General features: G+C 51.4%; 3 protein-coding genes across 3 annotated transcripts; 1 reads left to right on the top strand and 2 right to left on the bottom strand.

Moving 5' to 3' along the window:
* Window positions 1–1,116: 1,116 nt before the first annotated feature.
* TGME49_314320 (hypothetical protein) lies at window positions 1,117–7,458 on the bottom strand. The gene is made up of 5 exons (XM_002364591.2): window positions 5,890–7,458; window positions 5,137–5,308; window positions 3,541–4,350; window positions 2,690–3,211; window positions 1,117–2,130 (listed from the first exon to the last, which is right to left on the bottom strand). Exons 1-5 carry the CDS (start codon window positions 7,302–7,304, stop codon window positions 1,210–1,212), a joined length of 3,840 nt encoding a protein of 1,279 aa, XP_002364632.2. The 5' UTR covers window positions 7,305–7,458; the 3' UTR covers window positions 1,117–1,209.
* A 1,894-nt stretch (window positions 7,459–9,352) lies between these two features.
* On the top strand, window positions 9,353–13,187 carry TGME49_314310 (hypothetical protein). Its single transcript, XM_002364590.2, has 3 exons — window positions 9,353–10,320; window positions 10,969–11,357; window positions 12,477–13,187. The coding sequence occupies exons 1-3, from the start codon at window positions 10,057–10,059 to the stop codon at window positions 12,499–12,501; spliced, it is 678 nt and encodes a 225-aa protein (XP_002364631.2). The 5' UTR covers window positions 9,353–10,056; the 3' UTR covers window positions 12,502–13,187.
* On the bottom strand, window positions 12,235–17,722 carry TGME49_314295 (ribosomal l25 family protein; the record flags this gene model as incomplete). The annotated part of the gene is made up of 6 exons (XM_002364589.2): window positions 12,235–12,722; window positions 13,216–13,305; window positions 13,896–14,032; window positions 14,524–14,637; window positions 15,068–15,148; window positions 16,027–17,722. 6 exons carry the CDS (start codon window positions 17,720–17,722, stop codon window positions 12,621–12,623), a joined length of 2,220 nt encoding a protein of 739 aa, XP_002364630.2. The 3' UTR covers window positions 12,235–12,620.
* Between the last annotated feature and the right edge of the window lie 135 nt (window positions 17,723–17,857).

The raw sequence follows: 17,857 nt of genomic DNA, 5'->3' as shown, positions 1-17,857 counted from the left end.
GTTCAGATTGCAGCAGCATCTATCGGTGTTCCAAATTGTCCGCTCCGCTTTTCATCGAATGTGTTGGATTGGTATAAAATATGACAAAGAAGTGAAACTTTCTGTGTGTATATTTCTCCTGTTCTCGAACCAAGGAAGCAGCTGCTGTTTTCTGCTTTTCTCGATCTGACAGAGTCAAGATAGATAGACCTATGATAGCACACCATATGAAAGGCAAGATACGTTGTAGACGAAAGGATCGTGTGCTCTGCCGAGCAAGGATGAATGTCGACAGTCACTAACTGGAAGATGACCCAGAGGCTCTCTGCCGTGCAGTCCCGCATCAGAAAACAACGAGGAAACGAGTCCAGCGAAGAACACTGGCAGGAACCTACCGTCCTATGAGAAACGGGGTCTGTCGAGCGATCGACCAAGACCATGTCTACTGACGGTGTGACGGGAAAAATCCGTGATCCAGCGACGATCGTTTCGATTCTCAGTGCCGGTTTTGAACGAACAACGGGAGAATCTATTCGGGCAAAAAAGCAGTCCCGCAATCAGACTCGCGTGCCCCCCGGGGACGTTCCTACCGCGATGAATCTGTTTTCAGGCCAACCACCATTTTAAAGCCAACAAGCGGAGGAACGGTCCTCCCTGTGTGTGTATCAAGCCGGTGCTGTGTGTGCAACTTTCCATAGACCCTGGAATTCGACGAATCTTTCGCGCTGTATGTGGACCGTACAGGAACAGCCACGACTGCTTCAGACTCTCCGCAAGCTGAGAACGGAGGCCGGGCACTGTCCTCGAAGGCTTGAGGTAGCCAGAAACAGCAGGCGTCGGAACCAACGAGGATGTGCACAACGAGGACTCCTGACTTAGAGATGAAGACGTTGGCTTACCTGATTCAAGTCCGACTTTCAGTACAATGAGCAGAGTTGTGGTATCCAAGGTACACTTAAAATGTCCACCTCTTTCCCCAAAACCGTGAAGAGACATAACCGTCTCGAACCATCCAGAGCCTTTCAGAGAACCTGAAACTGGGAGAAAGGAAGCATCTTCTTCGAAGCGGCAAATGCCAGCCGAAGAAACGGTGCCGTGTCTCCAACCACACTCTAGACAAAAACCATATTCTTGTAGGAGTTGAAGTCCGCAAAAGAGAGGTTCAGACAACAGTGAAGACACGCACTGTATCGAAAAGTCAGAAGAAAGCATCCTGCCTTCTCCGTTTTTTCACCAGCCTTCAAAAGCGCCGGTTTCCCATGCCTGTTCTTCTACCTGCGTGCGGAGTCGCTCATCGAGCACGTCGGCTGCATGCGCTCCTTTTGAGGGATTTCTGAACGGCCGTTTTTCTGTTGCAAAAGCTCTTACGAGACTGTGGAAGCTCCGTTTCGTTTCGTCCTTGCTCACGTTTTCAACTCCCCCTCCGCGCTGTCTCCTTTTCTCTCTCCCGCCTTCACTCTCACTCCACAAGACCTCGTTGGTCCCTATCAGAACGGCGATTTTCTTCTGTCCTTGTGTTTGTTCCCTCTCCTCGGCCGTCTCGTCCCCACCGTTGTCTTCCGTCTCCCTTTCCACCCGCCTCTGGACATTCTTGCTCGTCAGTTCCTCTGCCCTTCCACGTTTTCTGGTCATCTTTCCTGGCGTCCCTCGGTCGTCTCTTGTCGATTTGAGGCTTCTTTCTTCTTTCCTCTCTGTGGTACTCTCTCCTCCTTCCTCGACACCGAAGGTTAGCCTGCTGCGAGTCTCCCGACCCTCACCTTCAGCGTCCTTGCTCCCTCGGCTATCCTCCAACTCCTCTGGGTCGGCCGTGGCTTCGCTTCCTGTCCAGTTCCAGAAAACCGAGTCTTCTTCTTTTTTCGCGACCAGGCACTCCCAGTCTGACGGGATCTTCTTGTCTCGAGCCCCGCGCATGCGCGTTCTGCGAAGAGTCTCTCTGGCGAGCTCTCTGCGACGCTCTTCCTCTTGTTCTTCCTTCTCCAGAGGAGACAGAGAGAGCACTCTTCCACCTCGAGTTGCATGAAATCTCCGCAGCGTTTCCTCGCGAGACGGTGGCACTTCCAGCGTCATTCTTCCCAAGAATCCTTTCACGAAGTCGGTGAGGACCCGCTCGGAAGCTGCTCCTGTGCAATAGTGATTGCGTGCAGCCGCAAGCTGAAGATAAAGGCAACAGAAGATACTGTCTCCGTCGAGCGACACCATCGTGGGCTTCCAATCTTGCAAAAACAAATGCCTTCTTGGGTCGAAGGACGCACACAAAGAGAACCATGCCGATGTAGCAAAGTGTACATCCATACTCACAACAACCCATCTGCAGGCACTTGCAAATATGTCTCCATATATATATATATATACATATACATATATATATATATACATATATATATATATATATATGATCACAACAATCGCGAAGCGTTTGTATGTGTGATTACATGGGCATCTCAGCAAACGTGTGGTTAAAGCTGCAATTAACGAGCGGACAGAACGCGTATCTGATTGCATCACAGAGACTTTGTGTTGTTCCCCCCCTTCTTGTCGCGGTCAGTTCAAATGTTTTTTCTCTTCTTCGATTGCTATTGAAGAGACGCTTCATCCCTGAATGCGCCTTTGGTTGCCAGAGGCTACGCCTGCAGTTGCTGCAGTACACATGTAAGAAGGGAAACACATCTTTTACCAGATTGAGAAGCGTCTTTCTTCTCTGTTTTCTCACTCTGTGAAGAAACTCGCATCCGCTGAGGTCGTTCATGCTCACGCCCCTGGCGAGAGGGTCGACGCCGTAGCGTTCGCCCAGTCGAAGCAGAGGAATGTAGGCAGGTCGCCTTGTCCAGACAGAAAACATTCGATTCAGCAGAGCAACTGACGCCTCTTCGATCGTGAAAAGACAAGACTGGGGGAGTTTGTTGCATGCAGCGAGGAGACGAATGGCTTCGTCGTCCTCGTACACGGGATGGTTCCTCAGGAAAAACTCAGTTCTCGACGCCGAGTGGCGCATGCGCACTGAAGGCTCCTTGTTCCTCTCTCGTGTCTCACACCACAAAGGCAGCCGACCGGACGCAGAAGTCGAAGCAGAAGTCGACGCAGAAGCAGAAGAAGACGAAGAAGAAATGACTGTGCCTCGGCGTCCAGGCCGCAGGACCGAGGAGGACGGAGGAGGTAGGAAACCCGGTGTATCGACGCAGTCAAACAGTCGGTGCAGATTCGTTTGAAAGAAGGTCCCGCGCCTTCGGTACCACTGCACGGAAAAAGCAGAAAGTGGAACGCGAGGAAGGGAAGAGGAACGAATTCTCCGAACGGTAAGAAAGCAGCGAATGGCTACAGAACAGACGAGCAAAGGAGCAGAGAAGTCCTGAAACGGTTCTGGAAAAACAGCGTGATGCGAACGAGAGAGAAAAGAGGCTGGGCTGCACACATCTGGCTCCTGTCACCAGGGCACCCGCGTACTGGAGGCACTGGTGAATGAGGAATTTCGATCAAGGCCGGCGTGAGAAGCATGCAACTCCCAACGCGTTTATTCCACACGCCACAGCTCCTTGAACTCGTCAGAGACAGAGGCACACTCACTGTCAGAACCTTCGTGACCCCCGGATAGTTGTAGCTTCGCGCTCTCTTGGTTCCTAGAAGACGGTTGCATAACGCGCTTTTGCCAGTGTTTGGCATTCCCACAATCAACAACCGCAACGGTCGCTTCGTCCGCAAGTGACTTCTGGCTCCTCCGGGTGTCCGAGCAGAAGAAGAGACAGTGTGGGGGACGTTCTCCTTCGCAGGCCCCAGAGTCCCCTCACTTCCGCACGACTGAGACTTCACAGAACAACCTGCCGACCCCCTCCCTTCTTCGCCTTCGCTTCCGTTTTCGACGTTTTGTTCTCCTTCTGTGGCAAACGGTTTCGCTTCCTCAGTGGCGAGACGCTTCAGGCGCTGGCGATACACCTCCAGGTCGCGACGGTACTCTCTCCACTTCTTCACGATCTTTCTCGCTGCCTTCTCGACGCGGACGATGCATGCGCCGCCTTGCTGAGCATTTACAAACACCACCGGAGTCGCCGGAGCGATCGGTGGAACCAAGGGACTCTCTGAACCGATCACGTCTACCGCAACATCGCTCTCTCCGTCCTCATCTTCTTCCTTTTCTGCTTCATGTTCTTCCTTTTCTCCTTCCTCCTGTTCTTCTACGTCTGCTGTCTCTTCTTTTTCTTCCTCTTCTTCGTTTCTCAGTGTAGTGTCTCCTCTGTAGGAGACACCTGGATGTGGGGGGCGGCTCTGGCCGCCGTGTCTCCAGGCATTTCGCTCCTCGATGTCGAGGGCCTCCGCTGCATGCAGACGATGGAGAAAACGAAAATGTTTCGCCCACTGCGCATTTCCTGCTTCAGAGGCCTGAAAAAACAGAGAGAACAGACGAGACAATACGCAGCGATGGAAGGGCCAGGACACCATAAAAAACCGTGTGCGGCATGTCCTGACATGTACACTCGGAAGCACGCATGCATGCATATATGCCTATGCAAACGTCGGTGCCGGATTTGCCATGCTGCGTCTGGAGACCTCCAAGTGCATGTACCCGTGGACATGCGTAGGAATGCACGCATATATAAATGTGTGCATGTAGATGCATATATGCATATGTATATATATATATATATACATATGTACATATATATATATATATATATTTATGTAATTGGCGTGTGGTCAGAGAGAAAGGCCTTTGTGCGGTCTGGCGAAGAACGTTTCAATCTGTTCTTGAAGTAAATGCAGAAGGAGAGAAGAGACCCGTGCGCAGATATCTGACCTCCCAGGCACTGCATGCAAATGCAAATATCTTCACATGCATAGTTACAAGATATATATATATATATATATGAACAGACTGTTGTTATATAGAGAGATAAACACAGGGTTAAACAATTTTTTACATATACACCTACACAGGTACACATGTAGATAGGCAGACGGGCACAGGCATATGCATATATATATATATATATATAAATATGCATATCTTCTGCTATGCCCATGTCTCCAGATGCATCACCATTCGGAGTACTCTTTTGAATTGGTATTGAGGACGGAGACCACCGCCGTAGTCATTGAATCTGAGAGTGAGAAGCAGTCAGCGCGTTAGACCTAGAAGCGACAGAGTAAGCGGCGGCTTGTGTTTACCCGATCTGCATGCGTTAGAACGATCAGGCGCGGCTTCGCGCCTCCCGCAGGCGGTTGTATCGGCAGCTGAGTGAGGGAGGGGAAACGCGCATCTCGAACTTCCACCAGAAGATCCACGTGAGGCAAAGAAGCCAACACCCGTGGAAGGGCCTCCCGAGCGAAGTTAGGCCACCTACAACCCCACAATCAACGGCAACTGTCTCTTCCATTTCCACTCACGTCATCTCTCTTGGATGCATGCGCACACACACAGAGAGAGAGAGAGTCTCTTCTTCCAAATAGATTTCATGGAAAACCTAAAATTCGCATGTTTGATTGACATTTAGCTTTCTGTACGTCTATGTGTATGACAGACAGATCGAGATAGACAGAGACCTCAGTGGATGGAGAAGTCTAGGCAGGCGGATGCAAGTGGATAAAGATTGACACAGATACAGTGTCTGGTGAATCTATGAAGAAAGATGCCCTTGCTTGTAGTTGTGTGAAGCTGGGAGTCTGCCAGATGTGTACCCTGTGAATCTCGGCCTGTTGGCTTATTGACAGATATGAGATTTGAATGTAACAGGCGAAGTTGACCAAAGTTGACCTTTGCTCGGATTTTCGGGATTCAGAGTTGGAGTGAAGAAAAAGCGAGGAAAAAGGGAGTCCCTTTCGCTTTTGACCGGTTTCCCTGAATCTGCGTTTCTCGACTGTTGCTGCTTCCATTGAGAGGGAGGGTGACCGATCCAGGAAGTCACGAATGCATGGACGTACCATTGTACGGTGTATCTTCTTCGCTCTATAGGCCGAACAAGAGGGTCGACTAGACGCAGAGTTCTCAGTTCTTCTTCTTGTCTTGCGAGGAGGATTGGATCTTTGCGGATTTCTTCGTCTCTCTCGAACTCTTCTTTCAATCGACCTTTCGCGGTGTCTGCCTTCTTCATGCTTTTCATGATTTCTCTAACGCGGCGGCGAATGCGGACGTCTGTCTTTCTGTTGATGGTCTTGTCTTTGCCATCACCCCCTTTCGTCTTCTCTGCGCCTCTCAGGCTGGCTCCTGTCTCCTCCTCGGTCTCCACGGCTTCTCCCTCGGAGCGAAAAACGTTTCTGCTCTCCCCAGTCAAGCCAAGAGAAACGCACGATTGCATGTCTCTGCCTGCGTCGGTAGTACGCGAGTCCTCTTGGGTGTCTGGGGAGGAGAAAAAGATTTTTTTCTCCACTCTGTCGGCGAGTGACGTGATAGGCTCGTCTCCTTTCGAGGAACTGCGAAGACTTCCGTCGCGGAGAAGACTCGCTGACGAGGAAGAGCCAAGTGCCTCGAGAGAAGAAGCAATGGGAAAAGCGGAGAGGGCGGCATGATCAGCAGACGAAGAGGAAGAAGTGGAAGAGCGAAGAGAGACTTCATCCTCGACGTCTTTGTCCTCTCGTTCGCAGTCGAGGGAGCCGCGAAGAAGAGGCGAAGAAAATCCCGGAAGAAGGTCTCGTTCACGATGGTGATCCACTGAACGCGCGGAGTCTGCTGAAGAGGAGGAGCGACAAGAGGAAGAGAGAGAGGAACAGAAACACAGAGGGAAAGTCAAGGAGCGCGGAGAAGGAAAAGCAGAGGAAGTCGGTGTCAGTGTAGACAAGGCGAAGGCGGGGGAACGAGAGAGAGACGAGGAACGTGAGAGAGTAGACGAAGAAAGGCAGAAAGCATCTTTAGACGGACGGGAGGAGAGGAGAACTCGACGCTCAGGGATTCTGTGTCGACGGCCGTGGAAAGAGTAAAGAAAGGACGAAGAAGCAAAGACCGACGGAGACAGAAACGAAAGCAAATAGGAAGGTACTTCAGATGAAGAAGATGAAAGGGAAGCAGAAGAAAACGAAAGCGAAGAAGACGACCGCGACGACAAAGACGACGACGACGGCGAAGAGGATGAAAGGGCCGATAAGGAAGACGAAAGAGAAGATAAAGAAGACGAGAAAGAAAGTGAAGGTAGTGAGAGAGAAGAGGCAGAGAAGGAAAATCCCGAAGACTCAACCTGCGAAAGAGGAGGAAACATGTAAGAGCGATGACCCCAAGGAACGCAGGAGGAGGCGGTCACTGGGGTCTGCAACAGGAGACGAGAAAAGAGGAGAAAGAGAAGAGCAAGAAAGGAGACACCCTGGAAGACGAAACCTCGTCGGTGAATTAGGCCAGAAACGCACATCTTCCTCGCCTACGAAAGAGAAATCAAGATCCATCTTCACACATCTTTGACCTTCTGCCTGAAGACAAGAGGGCATGCATCCTTTCTTCCCTTTGCTGTCTCTCCAGCTTTGACAGAAGAGGAGAGAGTGCGTCCAAAGCTTCGGGGGGGATCCTGAATTCTTCTTTTTCCTCACATACATTCCTCGGCAGACAAGCAGACGCGAGAAACAAGTCTGCGCTGACAAGAGAAACAGCGCGACCTGAGGCGAACTGCATGCGAAAACCTAGCTGCAGGGTCACTCCTTTTTTTCTGGGCGAAAGAGCGAACGAGGAAGGGAATTTCTTGTTCGGGGGAAAGAATTAAAAAAACCTGAGGGAGGGACTTCAAGGAAAACAAAAGAAACGGAGGAGGAGAGTCGCTCTGAAGTCCGGATCCCTTCACGGAAACCGCGATTCACTCACCGCATGCACTCAACCGTTCGACCGCTGTGATGTCTTCTGAGAACTCGAGTAGTACCACGGTTGCGCAGAGAGTGTCTCCGGTAATGCATTCACAGCGCGTTTTCTTCATTCGCTTCGCAACGAGAATAACAACAGCTTGGATGTTTGTCTCTCTGCCGCGGAAAAGACAGCCTTCCATGTCTGGAAATTGTTCGTTTCCTGTTGAGGTTTACGTCAGGCTCGGAAACTCGACTTGCAGAGTGGAAGGAGAAATTCCACTTTCCTACGTGTGACACAGCACATCCAAAGCGGACATTAAGAACACACTGATTGATTGTAACGGGTCAATCCGCGAACGAAAGACAACCGACGAGGAACAAGCTGACACCCATCCGTACCTCCCAGGTGGATGGCCTTATATTTACACCGCAAAGCATGCTGGAAACTGCCATTAACGTTCGGTGCAAAGAGGTCGCCGCGATGTCGAGGACCAGCTGGAGCCCGACACACGGTTCCTGGTCGTAGATGCGGGATAAACTAAGGCATGCGTAAACGCGGTAGAAACAGGGTGACATCCCGACTCTGGTAGGATGGAGTTGCTTCTATCAGAGTCCCGTCGTTTTTCGAATCTACGAAAAAGCTTTAAAATGCGACGCTGTTGGACGGCTTGAAACAGGCAAGAGCTCGGGGTCTCAAGACCTCCGCCTCTACGGTGCTGTTGCTCGTCCAGGTATTTCACAGCTGCGCCAGGTCGTCAGAGACAATTCGACGCATGTATCTCGTAAAGCCTGACGGCAGGGAAGAACCTGCGGAAGCGCAGATCGCATGATTTCAGCTTGCCGCTTCCATTTCTGTCCTGTTCGAGTGTCAGGAGTGAACGGCGTCGACAAAGCGCCACGAGAAAGCGAGCAAGACACCCCGAGTTGAACCAAGTCCGCAAAACTGCCTTCAGGAAGGCGAGTTGCCCGTGTGTTCTAAAGGGAGTCCAGTGTGGCGACCCGGTCACTACTCTGCCGAGGCCATTTCGCTTTTTGAATCCTGAGTTGTGAAGCGCTGTCCATTTGGCTGCGGACGCCGGCACATTCTTCGGTGGTTCTTGCTTTCTGAAAAGAAAGAGAAAGCGAATGCTCGCTGGCCTAGTTACCGAGTCACGCACAGGGCAGTGTGTGTCGCTATTGAGTTTTTTTTCCTCAACGCATGATGGCGTTTGGAGCAGGTACGCACGCACTAGCTCGACATGCATGTGTCAGAGGTCTTGAGACGCTCTCCAGCTGAATCAGTGAAACTCGTCTTGAATGGGTCTTGTCGGAAAAGACGGCCAAAACACAGGCGGCGCAACTGCCGCCTCTGTGTGCAAGCAAGGGAGGCGCCACTGTTGGAGGAACGAAAGGCACTCTGTTCCTGGCGAGGAAGGAAAGGAATTCGTTGGAAAAAGAAAAAGTTCATCACCTTGCCTCACGCTGAACGAGTGCTCTCAGTACGATGGGACTGACCGTAGTCGTATCTGAAGAGTCGTTTGTTTTTCTCGCCGTTTGCAACAGTGGCGACAGGCAGGAGATTCCAAAGCACAGGTCGCGACCACGAGCTCAGCATTGAAAACAAGGCAGTTCACTGCCGTGAAAATGTTCGCTGTCTTGCACCCTTCACCTGCACAAAACGCCAGCGTGGAAGCGCGAAGTTCGCTGTCGCACACGCTAACCTTCACTTTGGTTTATGTGCCCATGTTCGTCAGTTGATGGCTACTCAGGAAAACTGCTTCTTGTGTGTGAATTGGTGAAACCTCTTGTCGACGTTACCCTTTGTTTGCGTCCACTCCAAAACACTCGGCCAAAGACAAAGCCCCATGAGGAACTCTCCCGCTTCTGCGCGCGGGACAGGGGAACTTTGAGACGGCGACGCCAAGCACGAGGTAATGTGCACACTGCCCATAGGGCAGCTTTCCTTCCCATTGAATACGTCTAGAGTTGCCGAAAGGTGAACAGAAGCAGAGACCCTGGAAAGCATCTCATCGTGTTAGCAAAGCGCAATTCTCTGCAGGGCTTCTACACAATGTTTGCTTCTCTACGGTCACCGAGACCCCCACCCGCATATGTTTGCCGAATCGACACCATCGACACCCGAAAGCGTCTTCGTTTCTCGGTTCTCTTCAACGAGAGTACGCGGACTTGAGTCATGGAGAGGCTTTCTATCCCGTTGTTTTTGATAAGGAGCTGGAGAAACGCATTGTGCTGTCGACGCTCTCCCAACTCCTTCCGTATCTAGGCGACATGTGAACACACACCGTTCACGACGTCCACCTTTTCGTGCTCTCGTCTCCGTTTTTCAGCTAGATGGAGAGACTCAACCCCCGGCGTCGTCTCGCCTGTGCCGCCAGTGAACGCGAGAAAGCTAGGAAACGCGACGGGGGATGGAAAGCCACGCGTCGAACACCAAATCTCTTTGCGGTTTCTTTCAATAATGTGACCGTATGTTTCTCGACACCATGGCAACCGTCCGCGATAAAGATGCCTCAAAACTGGAACACCACGCCGGCTCGAAATCGAGAGCTCTCGGCGAACGCTCGCACAAACAAGGAAGCGGGAAATTTAATTGGGGTGTGTCCGAAGAAGTCCCGAATTCATCGGCGACATTCATTTGTAGATCCACAGACATCCAGTGCCTGTGGTGGCGGAACGGTTGTGTGCCGTTCAAGTTCAACGACATGCCAAAGGCCACCGCGTTTTCGCGGGAACAAGCCCTACTGCGGATGAGTGTGTGTGTCTCAGCGTTCCCTTCTCGCTAGTGTTAAGAAGCGACAGCAGAACAGGGAAAAAGGGCATTCTCGGTGGTCTTCTCTCTGTCGCGGTGCGACCTGTTTGAGACGATGAAATCTGGGTGTCTCCGTGTCTTTTTGCTGGTATCTGGAAGCAGCGGTGCGGCCTGCGACAGAGCGCCCTGCCTGATCGGTTGCTTCAGGAATCACTCAGTTTCTTTGTCCTTAATATACATACACCTCTACATAATACAGATACATATAGATAGCTACGTAAACATGTGTGAACATATATCTCCGCATGCATGTGTGCCGTTAAACAAGGAGCCTTTCGTTGTGCACCGATCAAGATGAGAGGAAGCGCCAGACGAGACAACAGTGTCTGTGATTCGTCACAGAGAAGTCTGTGTCGAGTTGCAAACGATTTTCCTCTCTTCTCGCGCCCCCACTCACTTCCCATCGACTTTCTGCGTCTCTCTTCTTTTTCTAGGTCACGTCCCCGACCGAGTCGAAGACGCAGAGAGTGTGGAGCAAGAAGTGGATAAGGAAGATCCAATTTATGACAGCGACATTCCACAGCAAGAAGGAAAGCCACGGGAGACGCGGAGAGACAAGAGGAAAGAATCTGAGGTGGCTTTCCCAGAGTAGAAGATTTCGACTTCTGGGCGCCCCAGGCCAGCAACGAGGTCGAGGAGGAAGCAGGAAACAAGAACACAAGCTGACATGCACCTGGAGAGACTCCGGAGACACCGCGCCAACGGCGAAGAGCGAGGGAGACGCTGCGTCTGATGTGAGAGAGAGGCAGGAAGCGCGCGGCTGTGGAGAAACGATGTCCGACGCCTGCAAGATTTCCGTCGTCTCCACGTTGTGTTTGGGAATGTGAGAACAAAAAGAATCCCCTTTGGGAGTAGAAAAGAGACAGGGTTTGATAAGACGACGGAGAGAAATAGGCGTTTTGTGTGAACTGGAGTGCGGGTGAATAAAAGGGGGAGATCGAGGAGCGAGAACAGATTCTAAAAAGGAAGCAGACCGTCCTTGTGTGCTTGAAGAGAATCGCTCCAGACATGAAAAACCGTTGAGAGCCCTCGTATGTGTGGCTTCTGAAGAGCAAAGGAAGGCGCCCTAGGGACAGCGCTGTGAATCTTTTCATTTTTTTCTTCACCTCGAAGGCTCTCCGAGGCAGGCCTCGCTTCCCCAGTCCGATTCCAGTTCCTATATCCAGAAAAGATGCCTTTGAACTGCATGCTTTGAGCACAAAGGGAAGTCCGACACCGGCGAAGAAGGAGAAGACAACAGGGTGGAAGAAACGGACAAAGGCAAAGTGGAAGAGAGCTTTAAACAGAAAAGACAGCTCGTACCTGGTCGCGTCTGTGAATTGGTGGGATAAACAGATCTTTTGTGAAAACTCTCTTTCTTACATCCCGAAGAGCAAGGGGAAGAAGCTGTCTAAATCATGGCTCTTCCATGTATACCAAACTCTCACCATTGTGGCTCATATTCGTAAACCTCTGTACCTATTTATACTTACGTGGACCACCATAATCTGGGGCGGCCATATATTTTGATTGGCCTTTTGCTGACATGATAGCGAGACGACCAGATAAACTGAAAGAAAACGGAAGTGTCTTGGTGCGTACATACAATTGTGTACATGTGTATATATGTGTGTATATATACATGCAAGTGATTGCGTGCAGACGTGTACATATATATATATATATATATATATATGTATATAATATATATGTGGGAGATGGGGGTGGAGACGTGAGTCGAACTGAGGAGCCCAGAGAGAATTTGTTTGTTCAGAGACGGGGGCATGCAAATCCGTGTATCGGAGCGCGGCAGAGCAGGGCAAGACCTCATGGCTTGAACGAGCGAAAAGAGAACCTCTGACAACTCGTCAGCGAGCGGTTTGTTTGCTGTGGATGGATCAGGCAGATTCGGAAGTGCATGTCGTCGCCGGTATGTTTTTTTCTCCACTTCTGTCATGTCCAGGACAAACGCCTCCACTTTTCCCTGATGCACACCTGGAGCCACTCAGACATCCAAAGAAACGCGAGGAGACGTCGACGGCCTGGAGCGTACATACACCGCAGAAGGCGTGTCTCGGTTTCGCGCGTTTCCCGCTTCCGCCTCCCCTCAATTTGGGAAGTGATTACGGAAGCAAACGTCCATTTTTTGGCCCTTTCTGTCGACGAAGTTCGGATCCACATAGTCCGCCGGGAGGGGGGCGTCAGGCAGCTGCAGAGTCACACGGCAAGAGACACCCGAGAGAGAAACTCAACATGAAACAGCTCGGATGTCGACGAGAATGGAACAAAAGGAACGCCAGAGCCACTGTCAGTGGGCCGGAAAACTAGAAATTACCGCAGAATGCATGCGCGATGTCGGCACGTATGCACAGAAAAGTACGACGACCTGGTTCATCCCGGCCCACACAGACACACAACTGTTTCTTTCCACCTACACAAATGTCTGTTCACAGATGCATCTCGATCTAGACTCTCCAGACAGGCATGCATACGCAGATGTGTACATGTCCACTGTTGCTTCGAATCGAAAACTGTAGCTGTCGACAGGCTTGTGTGAGGACTTATCTTTGACCGTGTACACGGGTGCATGCATCTACAGAGACTGCGCTAGAGGTGCGTTTCAAAAGACGAAGGTGCCATTTCTGGCTGGCAGCGGAAAGACGGTTTTTGCGTTTTCTCGAATTTCCCGGTGATGTTTTTACCGAGCCAACTTCGTACGCCCACGCGACCTCCTGCGTCGCTGCGTCGTACGAGGGATGAAACCGCGCCGATCCATCCGCCGGCAGAAGATGCTGCCGAGACAGAAAACAGAAAAGATAAAAGAACGAATACATAGATGCACCTCGAGGGACTCGCCGCCGGGAAGCAGACACTCAAACAGAAGATACAGATCTATACATATATATATACATATATATATATATATACGCATATGGGTTTAGATGTTCAGACAGGCGCGTAGGGATATCCAGTTGAAGGAGAGCTCGACAGAGCGAGATGGAGGCGGACGGAAGCAATCGGCGAACACGAAGAGAAATTCGCAGAGAGGCAAAAGGGGAAAAGCGAGACACAGTGAACTGTGTGCAGAGCTGCATTTAAAGATAGATTTTTGGCAGGAGGGTGGAAGGGGGAGAAGATGCCCTCGATGACAGAGAAGGCAAAAGAGAGATAAGTACGAAGGGAGAAGAAGTCGACAGGGAAAGAGAGAGAGAGAGACGAGCAGCGAGAGACGCACCCGATTCCACGACTGAAACTCAAGATGGAGCGCTGGACGGACAGTTCGCGGAACGAGAAAACAGCAAAGCGAAAGTGGAATGTCCTGCGCACAAAATCGAGCTCGAGAGCAGAGCAGACTGAGGAGACTCGACGAGACATTCTCTACCTGTAAATCTTGCAAGGTGATGGCCGTGTAGGGAGGGGAGTAGTGAAGACGCGAGACATCGACAAAGAAGGGAGGTGGAATTTCCGCGCCGACGCACTGGCACCTGATCGTTGGCATGACGAGCTCAACGTGGTAGCCTGAGGAAGAACGAAAATTAAAAAATGAAAGAAAGGAGAGAGAAAACCAGAAGGGCGCTTCGTCATGAAAGGACATCCACGCGGCCTCTCTCTTCGCTTCGCATGCTAGTGTACGTACACTGACGTGCTCAGACGCGTTGTCGCTTCTTCACTTGTCTTCCCACAACCGACTTCGTTCCCTCTCTGTATCACCCGAGATCCCTGCTGCCTTGCGTTTCCAGTTGTGACGTTCCGCCGTTCTTCATCTTCGCATGCCTCCCTTCCTCGCGCTTCGTCTTTGTCTTCTCTTCCTCCGTCTCCTCAGCGTGTACACACATGACAAGGCGAAGAGAAGGCAAGACGCAGATCCCTGCACTGCCGCAGAGAGGCTGTCAGTGGCAGAAGACGACAGCGGCTCGGAGAGAGAAGGGCAAAAGAGACGCGGGAGTCGGAAGACGAGAGAGAAGAGACTTGGATCACCCGAGAAAAAAGGAGCTTTCGACTCGCCTCACCTCTCTGGTAGGCTGGACAGGCTAGGAGGCCCACCATCGTTGTGGGGATGTCGACTTCGGAAATTTTGCCTGCGACATGTCGCTCGAACTTCACAAAGTACAGCCGCCGCGCCACTGAAGAAACGCAGGGAAGAAAACAAAAACTGAAACGTCGGGAGAGACGCAAGCCAGGCGAGGGACGATCGAACACCGGCGAGAAGAGCAGACGCAACACACATCGAAACGAAGCAGCAAGAAGCTGGACATTCAAGGAGTTGAACGGCAAAGCAAGCAGAGGAAGACGCGGAAGAGAAACTCGGCCACCCACAGGAGAACTCCAGAGACAACGCATGCGCAGAACAAGGAAAGGCGAACGTCGAGCGACAGAAGACGCAGCTGGTCGCAGAACGACCCCCGTAGACACACTGCGACGGCTACTACAGCAGGAGAGAGAAGAAGAAGGAGTAGAAGAAGAAGACGAAGAAAAATTGGTGACAATCAGGAAGAAACGCCATGGCGACGCAGCGGGACAGCGAAGACAACGCGAAAGGAAATGCCAGCTTACCTGGGTCTGCTTGCACGAAGGTTGGAATGCATTCCTCAATCCAGTTTCCGATTCTCAGGCGAAACAAGCGAGCTTGAAACACTAAAAAGCAAACGCAGCCAAAGCAAGCCGGTCGCATCCGAAACTCAACGCAAGTTCGCTTTGAAATTCTCCTAGTACAAATTGTCTCTCTCTCTCTGTATACACGAATATAGATGTATATATATATATACATATATATATATATATACATACATATATATATACATATATATATATATATATACATGCATGTTTTAGGTGTGAGGAAGAGACCGTCATGGTCTGTCTGTAGATATAAATAAAGACACAGAAGGATTGTTTGCGGCATTTCTCGCTTCATCCGAAAGCTGGAGCGTCTTCTCTCTTGCCAGCATGTAGTTGTTTTACTGTGTCCCCCCTTTTCTCTCTGTGTTAATTTCCAGCGGTACACACACGGTGACCTTCACAGGGCTACCTCCATCGACTCACTCATCGCTTCAAGAGATACGCCAACAAGTAGATCTATCTATCTATACATATAAATATATATATATACATATATATATATATACATATATATATACATATATATATATATATATATATATATATATATATATATATCCACGTCTATCTATAAATATATATATCTGTCTATGAAGTTGTAACTCTGTCTGCATGTGCGTGTACGAGTGTTTTTTGTATGAGAGTAAATGCGCATGCAGATGAATGGATGTATCGATCATGTTTGATGTGCACAGTGCATGCATCTCCATGCAGTTTGTCGAATGTAGACGTCCAGGCGAAGGCGCCTGTGCACACACAGCGGGGTCGCAACCGAGGTCACGGGAGAGGTCTTTCGCGGTGTTTCGGCGACGCCTTTCTGGCATGGCGGCTGCATGCGTTTCGATGACTCAAGGCTCTGCGCGTCGCGTCGGCTCCAGTTTTTTGCCGCTTACAGTAGGACAGATGTCCATGCTGTTCGTCGAATGCGAGCGCCTCCAGTGTGTCACGGTGGATGGCGAGACGCCTTTCGATGCCGTACTTCTCGACAATGCAGGGGACGTATCCAGCTCTCTGGATGTCCTCCTTGCGCACAAATCTCTTCCATGGCTTGCATGCGACGTCCACTGCAGAAGAGCGGCCTGCGCCCAAGACTCCGCATGCACTGCGTGTGCTCCCGACGACCATTTCCGCGAAACTCAGTTTGCCTTGCTCCTCACGGTCCACTTCTTCTGCTGTCGCCCTGCGCTCTCCACGATTCGCCGAAGGCGAAGAGGACGAAGAGGAGGCGTCGGACGAGAGAGACGCAGACGGATGCCGCTTGCTGATTTTGTCGAATGCAATGGCATTCTGTGACTGGAAGAAGCGGACCATTTCGTCGCGCATCGCTGGCCACTGCATGCGAATGAGGTCGGTTTTGAAGTTCTTCGAGAGAGTCTCTTCTTGGCTTTTTTCCTCCTCGAACTGCGCGCCGCGCTGCGAGGCAAACGCCGCGCACCCAGCTCGAGAGAAGACAGCCGAGCCGCTCCACGAGAGAGGCGAGGAGGCACCCGACGACTGCAGAACGGAACTCGAGAAACGCGGGGGAGAGAAGGAACAGACAGAAGGCCGAGGACTGAAGTGTGTGGAAGTACAGAGACGAGGGTCTCTCCAACTTGCCGAGGGCGTCGCGTCGCAGGTTGCGGGGCGTTCACGAGACGTCAAAAACGGCCGGGGAGCAGAGAGACCGCCCAGCGCATATGAAGAGAGAGAGACACAGCCAGCGCCGAGAGAGGGGGAGTCCGAACAGTTTCTTGAGCGCCCAGTTCGCTGACGCACGGCCCTGGCTTCCTTCTGAGGCTCCGCGCGAGGACAGAGGAGACACCCAGCTGTCTCCGACGCAAGCAGCGCCACAGCAGAAGCGACGCTCGGCCCTCCACGAGAAGAGGAAAACTCCGTCTGTGGCCATGTACAGGAATCGGTGGAAGGGAGGGCAGACGCGGCCGGCGAGGAGTGACCATTGCATGCGTAGGAGGACGAGGAGAACGAGGAGATCGAGGAGAGCGAGGAGATCGAGGAGAGCGAGGAGATCGAGGAGAGCGAGGAGATCGAGGAGATCGAGGAGAACGAGGAGAGCGAGGAGATCGAGGAGAGCGAGGAGATCGAGGACAGACGAGGCGACGAAAACGCTAGCGAAGCCACGGGCGCCAGCCGCCATCCCGCGACCTGCGAGGCCGGCAGACGACCGACGCCAGACACCACGGCGCGCGACATCATTGAAAGCGAGTAGGAAGAGGTAGAGCAAGAGCGAGGACAGAGAGAAGAAGGAAACAGTGAACAAGACGAAGAATACGACGGAGAACAGAACGGAGAACAAAAGAAGAGCAAGAGCGAGAACAGAGAGAAGAAGAGGGAGGCCAAGACAAAGAACGCGAGGACGAACCAGAGGGAGAAGAAGGAAGAGAAACGTGAGGGAAGAAGAACAACGTGAGGAGGAAGAGGAAGAACGCAAAGGACAACAAGAAGAGGATGGAATAACTGGAATAACTCTGTGAAGTCCGATATGGAGAGAGGAGAACGGAGAAAAAGATTCCAGTGTCGCGAGGCTGACCGCCGCGGATTCCGAAGGAGCGAGGAAATGCGCCTTCCTCGTTTAATGTTCCTCCCCCTCATAGGGAGAAAAAAGGACTTGTGGTATCGTCATTGTCGTGAGTTCTTCACTGAAGAAAAACAGGAACTGTCGCACATGCAGTGTTGAGCTGCATGCGTCGCTCCGCTGGAAAAAAACGCAGCAAGCAACAGAGACCC

This window comes from Toxoplasma gondii, chromosome XI, assembly GCF_000006565.2.
Source record: "Toxoplasma gondii ME49 chromosome XI, whole genome shotgun sequence".
NCBI lineage: Eukaryota > Apicomplexa > Conoidasida > Eucoccidiorida > Sarcocystidae > Toxoplasma > Toxoplasma gondii.
Note: the sequence above shows the minus strand (reverse complement) of the source record. Positions and strands in the feature narration are given on the sequence as shown.